At 34.1% G+C, this 17,265-nt stretch overlaps 1 protein-coding gene across 4 annotated transcripts; it reads left to right on the plus strand.

Annotated features, from left to right (window-relative positions):
• The first annotated feature begins 8,610 nt into the window (after nt 1–8,610).
• Nucleotides 8,611–14,840, plus strand: LOC148849529 (PHD finger-like protein). Of its 4 annotated transcripts, XR_016101007.1 has the most exons (6): nt 8,619–8,821; nt 8,995–9,044; nt 9,330–10,567; nt 11,505–11,647; nt 12,252–12,326; nt 14,217–14,840. XR_016101007.1 is itself a non-coding variant. In XM_088951050.1 (4 exons), exon 3 carries the CDS (start codon nt 9,412–9,414, stop codon nt 10,564–10,566), a length of 1,155 nt encoding a protein of 384 aa, XP_088807176.1. In that variant the 5' UTR covers nt 8,611–8,821; nt 8,995–9,044; nt 9,330–9,411; the 3' UTR covers nt 10,567; nt 14,217–14,840. The 4 variants fall into 4 exon arrangements, 2 of the variants coding, with proteins under 2 accessions (XP_088807176.1, XP_088807178.1); XR_016101008.1 differs by lacking the exon at nt 12,252–12,326; XM_088951050.1 differs by lacking the exons at nt 11,505–11,647; nt 12,252–12,326 and having other exon boundaries at nt 8,611–8,821.
• Nucleotides 14,841–17,265: the final 2,425 nt, after the last annotated feature.

Raw genomic sequence — 17,265 nt, forward strand, 5'->3', positions numbered from 1 at the left:
ATTTTTTCAGTAGGCACATATTCAACATGTATTTCATTTTTCTGTTGCATATCAAAGATGTAATGGTATTGTAATTTTATATATTTCCCTTTGGGACCAACTTCACCATTTTTAATAGTCTAGATTGTAGCTTGGTTATCATTTCTGATATTGATTCACTTGCTTGGCCTACTTTATAGTTTTAAGTCTTCAAAAAATCTCCTTAGCCATACTATTTTAATAGCAATTATACTACAATCTATGAATTCAACTTTTATGGTGTGTTTTGCCACACACCCTTACTTATTACTTCTTCATGAGATTGTTTCTCCACTAAGAAGGAAAATATAACCAGTTGTTGATTTCCTTTCATCACAATCTCTTGCAAAATCAGCATTACAAAAGATTGTTAGTTCTATTTCATTACTTTGATATGTCAGTTTATAATGTTTTACTATTTGTATATATCACAATATTCTTTTAACTCCTTTCCAATGCAATTTTCCTGCGTTGCTTTGACACCTACTCACGAGGCTTACAACAAATGCTAAGTCTGGCCTTATACACAACATACCATACATTATACACCCAACAACTTGTGCATATGGTTTATTTTCATTTCCTTATACTCTATTTGAATAGATGGCATCATTGTTTGGATAATTTGGTTCCATTTTCAATAGGAGTTCCTATTGGATTACTTAAGTCCATTCTAAATTTCTTTAAGATATTTTTTAGATATAATTGTTGAGATAGACATTATTCTAGATTTTTGTCTCTTTCAATCTTGATTCATAAGATAAAACTTGCATTACCCATATCATTCAATTCAAAGTTATATTTCAACCAATTCTCGGTTTTTTCTATCATTTTTAAATTATTCCCAACAATAAAAATATCATTAACATATAAGGATAATATTATGTAAAAACTCCCACTATTCAAAGTATATATGCAATGATCAAATGAATTAGGAACAAAACCCATTTTGAAAACAACATTATAAAAAGTAAAGAATCACATCCTAGGAGATTATTTTAAACCATACAAAGCCTTTTTAAGTTTATAAACTTTGTCTTCATTCCATTTAATTGTACAACTTTTGGGTTGAGCTATATAGATTTCTTCATTTAAAAAAGCAATTTTATATCCATTTGACATATTTCTAACTAAAAATGGGTAGCTAAGGTCATTATCATCCTAATAGATGTGAATTTTGCTATAAAAGAATATGTCTTTTTATAATCTATTTCTTTTATTTGATTGTATCATTTTGCTACTAGTCTAACCTTGTATTTCTCTATATTGCAATATGATTTTAACTTTTTTCTCAACACCCACTTGCACTTAATTAGTTTTCTATTAGATGGTAAGTCAACTAGCTCCCATACATTATTCTTTTCTGTAGACTCTAATTCTTCATTTATTATATCTTTCAATTTTTCACTATCATGTGCATTCATAACTTGCTGAAAATTCATTAGGTCAACTGTTTCACACTCATTTATCAAAATCTTATCAAGTTTTAAGAAGGTACAATAGTATCTATACTTGGACTGGGAAATTCATTCTCTTTATTTTATTGCTATTATGTCTTCCGTTTCTTTTGGATTTTCATTTGGCTTATCTTTTGAATAAGGTTTATTTGTAGTTCATTCTTCCCCATCATTATTTTTAAATAATTCAATTAATTTCTTTTTATCTAGATTTTCAATTTGGTCTTCTAAAAACACTACATCTCTACTTTCTATAATTTCCATTCCTTCATTTGAATTATGGTTTATAAGTTTATAGCATCCTGAATTTTCAGGGTAACTGCTATAAATGTGCATCTTACACTCTTGTTGTCTAGTTTACTTCTTTGTTGATTTGGAATCCAAACATATGCATTAGATTCACAAACTTTTAGATTAGATAGATTTGGTTTTCTACCAGTCTACATCTTATAGGGAGTTAATTTATTAACTTTTGTAGGTACTCTATTTAATATATACATGTTGTATTTAGGACTTCGCCCCAAAAAAATATTACTTAGTGAGGAATGACTTAACATGGATCTAACCCTATCAATTAGAGTTCTATTTCTTCTTTCAACTACTCAATTTTGTTGGGGAGTGTACTTAATAATGACTTGGTGTTTTATACCATGTTCTCTACAAAATTCATCAAATAAATTAGAATTATACTCACATCTTTGATCACTTTTAAGTATTTTTATCTTTCTTCTTAATTGAGTATCTACTTCAATTTATATTATTTGAATTTATCTAACACTTCAAATTTTTGTTTTAGAAGATAGATAACCAAAATCCACCACTAGTTCATGATTGTGGTTATCCTACAATGATACTATCATAGTATCGTGTGAAAAAACCCCACAAGATGGAGTTGATGAAGAGGGAAGGTTAGGATCGCAGTACTTGCCAATTTAGGATACAATACCCTGTACCATTCAACAGCCTGAAGGAGCACCAGTATAGTGGGTTTGCAAGAGCTTAATAAATGCAATTCAATTGTGCATGTTCCCCAAATCTTCATTCTTATTTATAGTTGGATAATGAATATGCACATCGAGAACCTCCTAGAATGCAAGTAATCACTTTGACTTCAATACTTGCAACTTGTCCTCACTTTTAGTTGGACTCCAAATCCAATAAGGATGAAACTGGTGTCTCATAGAGTGGGGTTTAAAGCCTTACTTTTCTCAACCACTATTGCCAAGTCTTATACTCCTAACGTTCGTAGATGTTGGATTGACTTGGCCCAACAAATGTGTAGATGTGAAAGAGTGTAAAAACTTGTTTGTAAAAACATTTTATTTATATGAAAATAAAATGCAATCTAATAAGAAAAAAGGTGTGATATTGTATGCCGCAATGTATGCAAAAAGTAATCAATTTGTCAATTGGTGTGTGGCTATATCCAGTGGCGACAGTTTGTCCAATACACCAAGGCTAGATCATCGAGGACCATAGGCCACTCAGTCCAACATTGTGGTTATGATTACCTTGTATTACTATGGTTGTGATATATAAGTTTATTCCCTTACAATATGACAAAATGACAATGCCAATAATCGATAACATTACATTATATAGAAGTTCAAAGATATTGATTTTGGATCGTAAAGAAATAGAGTAGAGAGATGATATTTCTTAAAAATAAAATGCATACAAACACATAGAAAACATAACATCTAGCTACACATCGCGAACATCTCCTAGGACATTCGGGCTAGGATTGAAAGTGAGAGGTCAAGTTAGTCATAGGTGCCATGTAATCCTAATGACCCAAATGCCTCCAATGTTATGTTCTATTGTAAAGATTGTACACAAATCAAGAGGTAAATGCAAAGTTGCAACCAACTATAGTAACAATGTTTTAAAAATCAACATGGAATCAAAATTGCTTTGGCCATTGATTTTTGAGTCATCGGTTCTGATGAAACATGATCTGGCATCTCCCTATTGGCTGGTGACTCAGAAGTCGAGCTGGAGTATTCCTTGCTGGAAACTTACTCGGATGCCAAGCTGAGTAAGGCCAAGCTAGAAGGTAGCTTGAATGCCGTGCCAAATATCGACAAATTGTGTAGTTTTTTGGGAAGACTTGCAGGGAAATAGTATTAGAGTGCCTGGGCTACTTTACCCTAGGCAAGCACTCCGATTCTTAAGTCAACGAGTTATGGGTTTTAGAGAGAATTAGAATGCTAGAAAATTAAAGTATGTGAGAGTTGAATCATGTGTACCTTGTGAGGCTGGAGGTGAGGCCTTTATATAGGCGAGTTGTCGTGGGCTTCACAATGCGTGTTTGAGATCACCGACCCGTCTAACCCGGAGTCATTTCTACACCCAAAGATGGATTCTGAGTAAGCTAATAAGGCTTATCCAAGTCCATCCGATTCGAGCATGGTGAAGATAAGATCCATTGGTGTGGTGTGATCTCAAGGATTTTGGAGACAACTGGCTCACTTCTAGAAGGAGGCTACGTGGCACCTCAACAGGGTGGTGAACGTGGCAAGTTGTTCAGGGCCTAGTCTTGGCTGAGTGACCTGAGGTGACTAGGACTGCTGAGGTGTCTAAGGATGCTAAAGTGTTGCAAAGTCAATGGGTCACTCCACATATCATCATGCCATTGGTTGGGCCAAATTACCCCACATCAGGTTCAATTGTCTAGTTTGAAGGGATGACATATCTATCTATCTATCTATTGAAACAAGGTAGTGAAGAAATTTTCTCATTTTCTCATTTTTTATTTTTTTTATTCCATGTCATTTTTGAAACAACTAATGAGATGCACTTTCCCACAACCTAAATAATCTCTTCTCCTAAACTACCTCCCCCACTATCCCCCACTTTCTCCAAAATTATCTCTAATTCCTATTTATCTTCTAAGTTATCTCTAATTCCTATGTATCATCTTCCCTACTTTTTATCTATATCTATCTAAAGAAAGCTTGGATTAAAAAATATAAGAATTATTTAAATATTCTAACAATTTTATATAATAACTTTAAAATATTTATTAAAAACACAAGAAAATAATTTTATAATTTTACAAAATATATCACAAAATTATGTACTAACAATTTATATTATGTTTGTCCAAATTATCAATTTAAATGTTTTTTAAAATATTTAATAATTTGTAATATCTTTAAATAAATAAATTTCAAATAAAAAATTTAAATATTTTGTAGATTATTTAAATATCTACCATAACTAGATTTTAAATAGTTAAAATAACATAATTATGTAATAAATTTAAAAAAATTATTCAAAGTAGAAAAATAATTATAAAATAATATTGAAATTAAGAATAATTTAATATATTACAAAAATAATAATGAAATTATGTAATAATAGTATATATTATGATTTTATGTATAATTAAATTCAATAAATAATTAATATTTTAAAACTTAAATATTTACATATTATTTAAGTATTTAAATAACAAAATATTTAACATAACTAGATTTTAAATAATTAAAATAAATAAATTATGTAATGAATTTAAATAAAAATGAAAAGTAGAAAAATAACATAATAGTGAAATTAATAATAATTTAATATATTACAAAATTAATAATGAAATTATGTAATAATAGTATAAATTGTGATTTATGGATAATTAAATTCAATAAATAATTAATTTTTAAAACTAAATATTTTACATATTATTTAAGTATTTAAATAACAAAATATTTAACATAACTATATTTTAAATAGTTAAAATAAAGAAATTATGTAATAAATTAAAAAAAATTGAAAAGTAGAAAAGTAATTATAATATAATATTGAAATTAATAATAATTTAATATTTTTACATATATTGTAAATAACTAATTTCACATATAACAACTAATAATTCGAGAAAAAAAGTTTCAAAAATATTAATATTTATTAATAATAAATTTAAACTCTTAATCTGTATTTATTATATAATTATATATATGCTACAATTAATATTTATTCTTTTTTGTGATAAATGTATTTTCAATGGTTATGTATAAATTTATTTTGTTTTGTTATTTAACAAAAACTTTCAATAATTATTGAAGATTAAACTACTATTATTGAATTTTTTAAATTTAATTGGTTGTACTTATTGTATTTATTGTATTTTTGTTATAACTTATTGATTAATTAATATTTATTAGAGATTATACTATTTATTGACTAAGATAATATATTTTTAATACTTATTGCATTTATGTAATTATTGTATTTTTTCGTTATCAATATATTTTTAATAATTGTGCATTTTCGCTACAAATTTTTAATAAGTATTGGAGATTAAACTATTGTTATTTATCAGAGATAAGACTATTAATTTAGGTAAAACTATGAGTGCTCATGAGTTTGTTCGGTCCGTTGTATGCTATTTGGTAAATCAAATTGACCTAGTTAGGTTGGGGAGTTAGTTAGCTGAAACCGATTGACCTTTTTGAAAACCAACCCACTCAAATGGTATCAATTTGGGTCGGTTTTCACAAAAGGTCAATCGGTTCAAAAGATTTAAACTTAAAAATTAAATTAAATTTTAAAAATTACAGTGCAATTATTAAAAAAATAGATTTATGAAATAAAACATTTTAGACTAAGAAATATGGGAAATTTCTCACTTTTCATATTAAAATTATATTTAAAAATATAAAATATTAATATATATCCATGGTTAAGTCGTCCGATTTTGGCCAATTTATAAATGGCCAAAGTGAAATTGATCCAACTTGGTCGAATTGGGAATTTGTTGAACCAAAGCCGACAAAAAATAGTAGAAAACTAGCCAACTCGGGTTCGAGTTGATCGGTTTCATAAGTTTGATGAATAAACCTAATTGAAATTAATTATTATTTTTTTTGTATTATAAAAAATATTAAAAATAATATATAAAATATTAATAATTATTAATTATTCAAAAATTTGAAAATATAAAACAATTGTATACTCTTGTGTGTTTCTGTTAGGGTCATTTACTAGAACACACCTTATAGTTTTACATATTTACTTAAACCTACCTTATAGTTTTCATTTTACTAAAACATCCCATATATTTTACAACTCATTTACTTAATCAACCTTTCATTAAGGAGTGCTTGTTTTGCCATTAGGCCTTTGATTTTTTATTCCATAAATGCCCTTAACACTTTTTTTATACAGAAAACAAAATTGACCAAATATAGCTAATAGAGTGGTTGCCCGTGTTTTATTAAGGGAAAAATGGTATTTTTATTTTTATTTTCTTTTGATTAAATTTATTTAAATGAACGTTAGGTCAACTCTATCATTTTCCACTATCATATAATGGAAGATTGATTAAATCCGTTGCATATTATAAGTGGTGTTTTAGTAAAATGCTAACTATAGGTTAGATTTTAGTAAATCCATGAAGCTATAAAAGGGTATTTTAGTGAATGACCCTTTCTATTGTTTATCTTTCGCTTAATAAATCCCGCGCATCACACGAGTCTCCGCTAGTTCTAATTACAGTAGAGCCAAAACCATTGTTTAGAATATTAAACAGATTGATAATTCAAACACTTGAATCAACAAACGGGTCAAGGGTGAAACAAAACCAGTTGCATGGATGGCTTATGGGCTGAACAAACAATCTGACTATCTAGGTCAAAGACAATTTGAAAAACCCTCATCAACATTTATTCTTTTTCATCCCTTATAATACTTGGAATTGAGTTGAGATTTTCTACAAACAAAACGCGTTCCAACCCTCTACTAACCTGATCTAACACCACACATCTCAACATGAGACTAGGACCCACCATAAAAGTAGGACCCGCCATGCATGGTTTTCAAAACTGGACCGGACCGGACTGAATGATTAAACCGGAAAACTAAAAATGGTCATTAGTTCCGTTTTACCCAAAAACTATCTTTTTGGCCCAAAACCATTGATTTGGTCAGCAAAACCGTTGACTTGGATGGTTGAACCGTTCAAATTGTTCGAACCATCCAATGGTTTTTGGCCTTTTTTTTTTTTTTGTTAGAACAAGCATTCTCTTTAGTTTGAATGGTTGGATTGTTTGACCTGGGAACTGGACCCTAAACGGTTCGTTATCTGATTCAGTTTTAAAAACCTTGCCGTCGTGCATGAGATTGCGGTGTAAAATTAGGAGAGGGTTGGAATATTTTTATTGGCGGGTGATCTAGGATGTCCTGCCAACAAAAAAACGTCCTAACACCCTTACAACATCAAATAACACCACACCCGACACATCTCATCGTCATGTGACTAGGACCTATCAAAATAGTGGGAGCGGCCGTGTGTGAGATGTATGGTGTCAGATAATGTTGAAAAGTAGAACAGATCTACTCCTCACACCTGGCGCCTCACACGGATATCCTACGATGGATTAGAAACATATTCCTTATTAGTTATTATTCACGAAAATTTTCCCAATGCACGGTGAGGGTGTCTAGGCGCCCATTTGTGTGGAGCAGATCCCAGCACGTTGGGAGAGTATTGGTATGTGATGTGTTGGCAAATGATCCGGACTCCAATACTACATCCTACAAGAACAAGACAACGTAAATAACAAGTACCATGCCGGAGCCTGAATGAATGTTACGCTTAGGGCCAACGAAATGACGCTCTCACAGGAGAAGGCGAGAAGCGCTGCACCGTGCGCGTGAACCAGTAATCTTCACGCACTATTCCACGTGCGGATGTACCTTCTGTGAAGCATGCATATCTCCGCGTGTCATGTGATCATCCGACAAGCTACGCCGGTCCCACCTTGTCCACGGTCCCAGGTATCATGAGAATTGCTAATCCTACCATCGCGATGATAATAACAACAGATCTACTTTCACCATTGCTTTTACTTTTTTACACGTGTCAGGGCAGCAGCGGAATTATAAGCGCGCCTCACACCAATCTCAGTCACATCCCACCCTTAATTTGTAGCATCTCGCATGAATAATAGATATAAATACGGAAGATGTCTACGATGGATGGCCAAAACATACTCTGAGGTCTATGTGAGGCGCGACATATGAGGAGCAGCTCCTGACTCGCAACAGCGAGAGTGAATTTGAGTTATACAAAACAAGGGCTATTTAAGACATTTCACTGTCAGGGGCATATCACATATGGGTATAGCAGGCTCACTTTTATTTATTTTCCAATATTATAACTTTTGCAATCTGGGGCCTTGGGCTTCTAGAATCAGAACCAGTCGAAATCCTCTTTCTTTGTTGCAGAAGATTTTGGTCTTAGTGGATTGCAGTCGAACTTCTGTAGCTCTGTTTAATTTCGACGCTCACAGAACCCGTCAAAGTTTCGATTCACGATCTCTCTAACCCTAACTTACAGACGTCAGGTACTCTCTCTCTGTCGTTCAACTGCGTCCAATTTCGGTCAGTTTATGCCGATCGTGGTTTAGAATTCGTAAAAAAACTCCGGCCTCGAGTAGATTATAGGAATTTGTGAAAATCGAGCACGTAAGAGCGTGTAAATAGGTTGATCCTGATTTTGGTTTCTCTTTTTCGACAGCCTGCGTACTTTATCTGCTTATATTGAGTTCCAGTCTGGTCCTCTGCATGGTACGTTTGGATTTTGCTGTTGCTTGAATTTAGTTCCTTATGGAAGAAATGACGTTTTAGGGTTCACACTATATTAATTGCTAGCCAAAATACTCATTTTTTTTGGAAACAAATCGATTATGATATTTGGATATCGGTTGAAGGAAGTGCAAAATTGGCTTAATTTTCAAACTTGTGAAATTTATACCATATGATAAATTCATCTTTTTTTTTTTTGACAAATTATGATAAATTCATCTTTCTTATTGTTTATTTTTTTTTTTGTTTCGTTTTTCTTTGATTTAGGAGAAATGGAGTTTGATCATCTCTTTGAGCTCTGTGAGGAATAACCTGATTGTGTTAGAGCGAGCGTAGTGATTTAAAGGAAATGGAAGAGTTTAACGTATCTGATATCAATCAATTGGATACTGATGTCCGTTTACCTCCTCGAAAGCGTCTCCTTGCCGGGTTGAAAAAGCAGTCTCTCGAATGCACTTCTCCTCCGTCATCTTTTTCGTCCATTTCTAATGATTTCAGTACCCGTCTTCGTAATCTCTTGAGTTGTGATTCTAAGAAATTATGTCTTTCACCTGAGGAGATCGTGGACGCCTCCAGATCAGCAGCTCTAGCTGCAGCCAAGGTTGCAGCTGCAGCAAAAGCTGCAGCAGAAGAGAAGGCAGCTGTGGCTGCCAAGGCGGCTGCTGCCGCCAAGAGTGCCCTTGAGTTAGTTGCTTCTGTTTCTGAGAAGACAGCTTGCAAAGAGAAATGCTTGAGAAGTAACAAGCCAAAGAAACATGTCCCAGTTAACCTGTTGTATAAGAACCACCAGCCGGTTGAGTATTGTGAAACTGATGAAGAATTGGCTCGTCAATTGCATCGAGCTATGAATAGTTCCCCCAGAATTTCGAAAAATTCTCTAAGTTCTGACTGGAAAGCTCACAACCATAACAACCACGGAAAACAGTCCAATTTAGAAAAGACAAGGGTATCCAATGGAGGCATGCATCCGGATAGAAACCCACCTACATGCGACAGGAATTCTGGAGAAAGTGAGGTGGACAATGAAGGATCTACCTTGGAGGTGGATAAGCTAGATGCTTATACTTCTGAATGCACTAAAGCCGTCTGTTCAGAGATGGATACATTTCCAATTGATGGGGAAGCACAAGCTAATTATGCAAAGGAGAAAAACTGGAGAACTTTAGAAGATAAAAGTACCTGTCGTAGAAAGAGGGGAAGAATTAAGCAAAAGAAGCTATCTTTAAGCCTATGCACCATTAAAGATCGTGAAAATCTTAAAGATATAGAATCTAAAGGTGTCCCATTAGGAGGAGAGCCCGAGGATAAATGTGATTTGAGGAATGTTCCTTTATTTGTTGTGGAACCTCACATTCAAGATGAGAGTTCAGTTGAAGCTATATCAGTATGGAAGTGCAATGAGTTCAAGGCACCACAATGTTTTGAAGAAAGTAAAATCACGCAGTCTTTATGTTCAAGCCCTAGAGTTACTACAGGATCTTCCATGGTAGAATTTGATAAGTGAGGTGGGATATATAGTGCTCTGCTTCTGTGGTCTTTATTTTACGCTTTCCTTCTTCAATGGCATCATGGCCCTACACTATTCGATGCATCTTATACTGTTTAATTGCTTGCATTACATTTATGATTTCTGCTTATTAAAATATTTATCCATATACCTATAATATTGCTAGAACTTGATTCATTTGGCCATGTGGGTGGCACACTGATGGTTCTTGCAAGTTAAACTCTTTGTTCTGTATGTATGAAACAAGTCCTGTCTATTGTTGATTTTGTTAGTGTTTTAGTTGTGTTAATCTTACAATTTTAACAAGCACACGCACATGTGCACACACACACACACACATTTTGGACTGCATAAGAAAGCCAAGTCAGTCAAGTTAGTAATTCCACCTACGTAGTGTCAGCAGCATGAATCTGATTTCTCCTTTCTGCTCTAAGACCATAGCAATCTCTATTTTCTTAAAATGGCGATCTCTTTGCATCAATGGTTAGATTACGTTGATGAACTATCATGCTTTCTAGCCTTATGGTTGCTAAAAATAGTAATACTTTTGCTTTGTTGTTCTAGTTTACTTTCATTATTGAGTTCCCTATGCTTCTAGGATACTTAATGCTGTCTTGGAAAATATTTTGACTGGTTTCTGAAAGTGAAAATTGTTGCTTTAGCAACTCTTTTTTTATCAATCTTTAGCAACCATTTATCAGTTACTATAGTCTATGTCCTGGCTTTTATTAGTTTAAAGGATGTTTTCTACTTGCTGAAAAACTTGAGTTAGAGGATTTTGTACTGAGATGACAAACTTGAGTTTGGGTGCAATGATATTCATTCTTGAACTGTTCAATTTTTTGGGAATTTTCTGGTCATTTATATGGATGGGAAAGGTTCTCGAAGATCTCTGCTTTATCTTTATCATATTGAGTCCTTCCTTTTCTTAGCAGGAGTGCAGTCACTAAAAGAGGCCATCCTATGGACTGTGGCTGTCAAGGCATGAGTGTTACTACTGAGTACTGGTTTCTTATCCTTGCATTGACAAGAATGGTGTATTTTTGGCCAGTTTTCACTGTTCTATGAGATTTTCTTAGTAAGTTATTCAGCTAAGGAGGTTGTTATACATTTTCTTAGGTTGTTTCATCCAGTGTCTGAAGAGTAGAGTGTAGTTTACCCCTGGGTCGTCCTTATGCTAGAGTTTAGTCTGCTTCTTCATTCTTTTGATTTTTTTTTTCTTTTGATAGTAATGTAAGCATTTTGTTAAAAGCAGAAGAGAACTTGCAAGGATATAAGAGTATAGAGAGAATGATTTGATGCAAAATGAAATAAGTGCCTCAAATAGGGGACCATGCAAAATCAGCAAGATTATAGATCTTATAATACTAGGTCTAAGATGGAGCAAATGTCATCCTCAAATTCATGATGAACCAAAACCTGTCTAAGAGAAGGGACTGTTCGTTAGCATATAACACCTTTCATCTCTCATCTTCTTTTCAGAATTCTTCTATTCCTCTCTTCCCACTTTTTCCACAAAACAGCTTGGACTACCATTAAACAAAGGCCAAGAGAAGATTTTAATGGGGGCAATGAGGATGGGCAATGCCTCTAGAACTCTGCTATTTGGTAGGAAATAAGTCTTTCCTGTTAGAATACTATTGTCCAATATCCAGCTCTTGAATTAGTGTAACATTTGTCAGGATGTATCGAACAAAGGAGCAACTTATTTGGGGCTTGTGTCTGGTTGGCTTCATCTTTCCTAATGTCAGAAATTGGTATGTGCAATAAAGTTGTCAAAGTTGCTGTCTCCCTTTTTTAGTAGGAAGCAAGTTTTTTCCAGTGGCAATGCCAATCAGAATTCTCCATGTAGCATTTGTCAAGATGAATATAAAGAATAAAACTACTTACTTGAGGCTAGTCATTTCCATAATGGTGCTACTATTATTTAATGTCATCACTGGTGTTTATCTTTCTCCCACCACTGTATTAATGCCAACTTAAATAGCACAAGTCTTTTGTTTTGAGATTCCCTTATCCAATAATATTTGGGCATGTTGTTTTCACTTGTTATATATAAAGTCCTCTCAGATCGGAATATAAGAATTATTAGTAATAATTAATAGATATTCTTGACAGGTTATTTCAATTTATACTGATATTTTACAGTTGTAGGATTTATCAACCCCAGACATAGAGATCAAGACTTTTTTCTTGGCCTTTAAGATCATTGTTCCAAAAGACAAAGATGATGAATGATCTATTTCCACAACTGTTAATATAGGAAAGATCAAGTGATCTTTGGCAACCTTTAGGATATTAAAATCCTTTTTTTTTTTTTTGTAACAAAGACCATGTAAAAGATCAGACTGTTATACATGGTCAGTTGGACCAAGATATTAGTGATAATCTAAATTTGCAGGGGAACCTGTGGTCCTACCTTTTCAGTTTTTTTTTTGATCAATAACAAAGAAACTTTATTAAAGTTATGAAGCTATATGAAGTTTAGGTACAAAGGGGAGGTAAAAAGACTTAACTCCCCATCAAAGAGTACAAGGAAAAATAAAAAATTAGCCCAAAAAATCGAATCCCTATTCACCCCTTGCTTTGCTAACCCATCAGCAAAGGAATTAGCAGTTCTCTTCACCCAGTTGAAATGAACCACCATTATCCCTACTCAGCCATTTAAATTTATTCTTCTCATTGTTGTAACTGCATAAGCCACTGTCTCCCCCTTTTAGCCACCTAATCACCACCTCCAAGTCACCTTCAAGGACCAAACATCTGATGTTCAGCTCCCTTGCTCTTTGGATGCCTTCCAGGGCTGCAAGGATCTCAGCCCTAAGAGAGTCTCCTTCCTCAATTGGACCTGAAAACATAGCAATAATAGCCCCCACCTCATTCCTGAATACTCTCCCAATCCCAGAAGGCCTCGGGTTCCTTAAACAGCTGCCATCAAAATTCAGTTTTATGAACCCAGAAGGAGGATGGGACCGCAGAGGACTACAACTTCTCTTACAGAGGGCAGAGGAAGCTATCTCCTTCCAATTTCTCACCAAATCAGCCACAAAATAATCTGAGAACAGTTCCATAGTTTTCAACCAATGTGCCACCTTTCACAGAATTAGATCCAATAAGCTTCCGATGGTTCTTTCCTTATCTGAAAATATTCGTGAGTTTCTTTCTTCCCATAGAGTCCAATACCTTTTCAGGTATTTGGCTCTATAGTTTTTCTTCCCTCAGCCTAGATTTTGGAAAGTCCAATGTTTAGGTGCACATGCACAGTGTGCGCCTAAATACATTTTGATTCCAAATTATGGTTATTGTGCAAATCAAACATATTTATACCTGATACCCATACACATCCTGTACAAAACTGCAAATACTGGTAAATATATATTTCTACTTGCAGATGTGTAGTTTACATTAATATTTCTAGAGAAATTCTTTTGATGTCTATTTTTCATTTGATTGTGATCTTTAAATAAGTTTTATTGGATTGAGCAATTTCTAGGATTAAGGTCATAACTAATTGTTTTGCTTTTTACTTGACATTTTTTTTTGCTGCAATTTTTATTTGACAATTGGATTTGCTATTTGTTTAATCCAGTACCTCGGCTACTTTGCTCTCTAAGTGATATTATCTCACTTTCTGTTGGATACTGCAGCTTCAACTTGTGAGAGGAGATTCGATGGTTGGCAAAACAAATGGTTGAGACTATGGTCCATGTTTTCTTCATGGAGATACTTTCAACGTAAATGATGGATCATGTATGAGCTACATTTCCATCTTATCAAAATCACATCACATCATTACGGATGCCTAATGACGTCGAAGTGTTGCACTCCCACTTTTATTTTTGTTTCAGAAATGCATATCTACTGTTACAAAAGGAAAGGAAGTGGGTGTCCGGTGTTCCGATTCTATTCCCATGATATTGGTGATTGGTCCCACGACTCCACCCACCCACTAAACTGCTGACTGCTCTGCGAGAAAAGCTGGTTTGTTTGGTCAATGCTCCACCATCCAGGCGACTAATACACTCTCACTTATGTTTCCTAAGTCAATAGTAGATGTAATTGCGCATTGACAGCAATTAATGAGCTTTTTTTCCCACCCAGAAGATCTCATAATCACTCCCTTTGATTCCATTTGCAGTGGACGCCTTTAGGAATTCCAATTACATATGCTTGATTTCCCAAGAGAATGGGTAGACGTTGTTGTATTAGTGTGAACAGTTAGCCTGGTTAGGCTTCAAAAATTAAGTAATTAGTGTGAACAGTTCCTATTAGACCTTATCGCAAAATACATGTTAAGTATTGTTTAGAATGACAGACTGTATTGCTTTCCGTAGTTTTCCTAGTTTTACACCAATTTGACGAGAAAAGATGGACATGCAACGAAACCAGTAGTTCTTAGGTAGATCACAGGGTCAAGCGTTCAAGGTTCCTCAAGGCATTATATTTACGTGAGAATTTCAATCTTCATTTGAATGCTTTTATATTTGCTCTGATATTACAGTTATTAATGATTGTAGTCAGCAGGCTTTTGAAAAAATGATTGTAGTCAGCATTCCTTCATTTGTTGGTCTGTTTTTGAATTAAGCTGCTTAGATTTATCTCTTTTTTGCAGTTGAAATGCTCTTATGAATACTGAGTTTTTAACTGGTAAAAGGAGATAAGTATTTAAAAATGAGTAATTCCAATGCAACTACAGGGAGTTATGTTAACTTGGTAGTGGTAGCTAATTCGGTTTAGTTGAATGCGTTAGCTGTGTTGTTGGCTGTGGAACCAATGAACCAATGATAACACAACACTGAGCCCATAGTGAGGGGTTGAATGGTTGTGGGCCCCATGTGTTAAAAGTCTGGTGTGGAGCGTTATAATTGGTCCTATAGCCTGTTGATCCTATCTCGTTGGTAGATAATGAGTGGGGTTTTTATAAGCAAAATATCAAGGTAAAAGTATATGTATGAGAAAGACAATTTTGTGAAATTGAGATATGTTTTGATATGCATAGATACTGGGGAAAAGTCAAGACAATTTCTTATTTATTTGTTAAGAAATTTAAATAAATCAATACAAATATAAGTTTTATATGATTATAAATAAGTTATTTAAATATAAAAGGTCATATTTTGATGCTTTATATGATGTGTTAGATTGTAAGACAATTGGTAAACATTTAAAAAATGAGAGCTGAAATGTGCATGCATATATAATTTACAAAAAAAATCATTATAATTTGTTTTAATATTCATTATTATATAAGTTTTAATAATCAATTCCATTATTTATTAATAAACATCTACTAAGAAGAGAAGATTTAATCAAGAATCAAAACGTATATAATTATGACAAGCAAAATTAAAAACTAATGACCAAGTTAAAATCTTAGAATCCTTCACGGATGAGCATACGACCATGATAAAAGCAGGAGAAAAAAAACAAGAGCCAAATTTAAATTGTCTTTAGGGCCCGGTGTTTGAGCAAATCTGGAAGCACACTCGGCCCCATGCGTCGTATCAGATTCTCTTCTATCAGAAATGTCTAGATCACCATTATAGGTCACTAGTGATTAGTAGTAGGTAACAGAGGATTGGTTGGCGAGTGTTTCATATATTTTAATCTTTTCCCTTTTTTAATCATAATTATTTAGTCCTGAAATGTAAGTGGGATTTTGCTAATAGGTATGGTTTTGCTTTTCAAAAGTCAAAAATATTACATGAACTCTCTCTCTCTATCTATCTATCACGGACTTTGCCAACGCTGTCCTGTGTCCCTATTATGTCTTTATCGTTGCAAACCACGTTTTAAGGCTAAGGCTTTGTTTGCCGGTGAAGTGAAAAGGTATTTCATGGGTAGTATGAGAATCAAACTCAATCATATATTATTCTATTAGGCTGCGTTTGGTAGAGGTGTAAATCGAACTGGGGTAAACTTTATACCCCGGTTCGATTTTGCAGACATTTGGTAGACATGTAATTTTACACCGAAAATTACATGTCTACCATTAATTACATCGATAATCGATGTATTTATTACATCTCTTTCTTTCTCCTTCTCTCCTTTTTCTTCTCTTTCTCTCTCCTCTCTCTCTCTCTCTCGCTCTCTCCTAACAACAGGTGGTTATCTATCGGTGGCATCAGAGCAAATCTAGATGGGCGTTCTCCTTCACCGCTACCACCTCCAACAGGGTTTGATTGGGGGAATTTGGAGGCCGATTCAGATGGGTGTTCTCCTTCACCACCACCACCACCAACAGGGTTTGATTGGGGGAACTTGGAGCCCGATTCAGATGGGCGTTCTATGCTTGGGCGTTCTCATTCACCATCACCACCTCCAACGGGGTTTGACTGGGGGAACTTGGAGCCCAGTTCAGAGGATCTTCTCTGGTTCTGGGTGTTTTGCTCCATAGCTGCAGCCTCTTGTTGTTCCTGGGCGTTTTGCTCCTGTTGGTGGCTCTGTCTTTTTGCCCCTTCTCTCTTCTGAGCTTCTGAGAAGGGAGATTTTTACACCCCGGTTCCGCCATTCTCTCTCTCTCTCTCTCTCCTCTCTTTAATAAATCTCCTGCTTCAACAAGATATAACCAAACATGACGAGTGTAAATGGGCACAAAGGCCGGTCCATATTTTACACTCTCACCGAACCCTCAACTCCATTGGTGTAAAAGTGCATTTACACCAGAAACAAATGCAGCCTTAGAAATATGGATTT

This window comes from Nelumbo lutea, chromosome 6 (genome assembly GCF_056320005.1).
Source record: "Nelumbo lutea isolate HS-2025 chromosome 6, American lotus-T2T, whole genome shotgun sequence".
NCBI lineage: Eukaryota > Viridiplantae > Streptophyta > Magnoliopsida > Proteales > Nelumbonaceae > Nelumbo > Nelumbo lutea.

What these genes read in the sequence shown, in the direction of transcription:
- LOC148849529 (XM_088951050.1), top strand. Translation starts at nt 9,412, where the DNA reads ATGGAAGAGTTTAACGTATCTGATATCAATCAATTGGATACTGATGTC.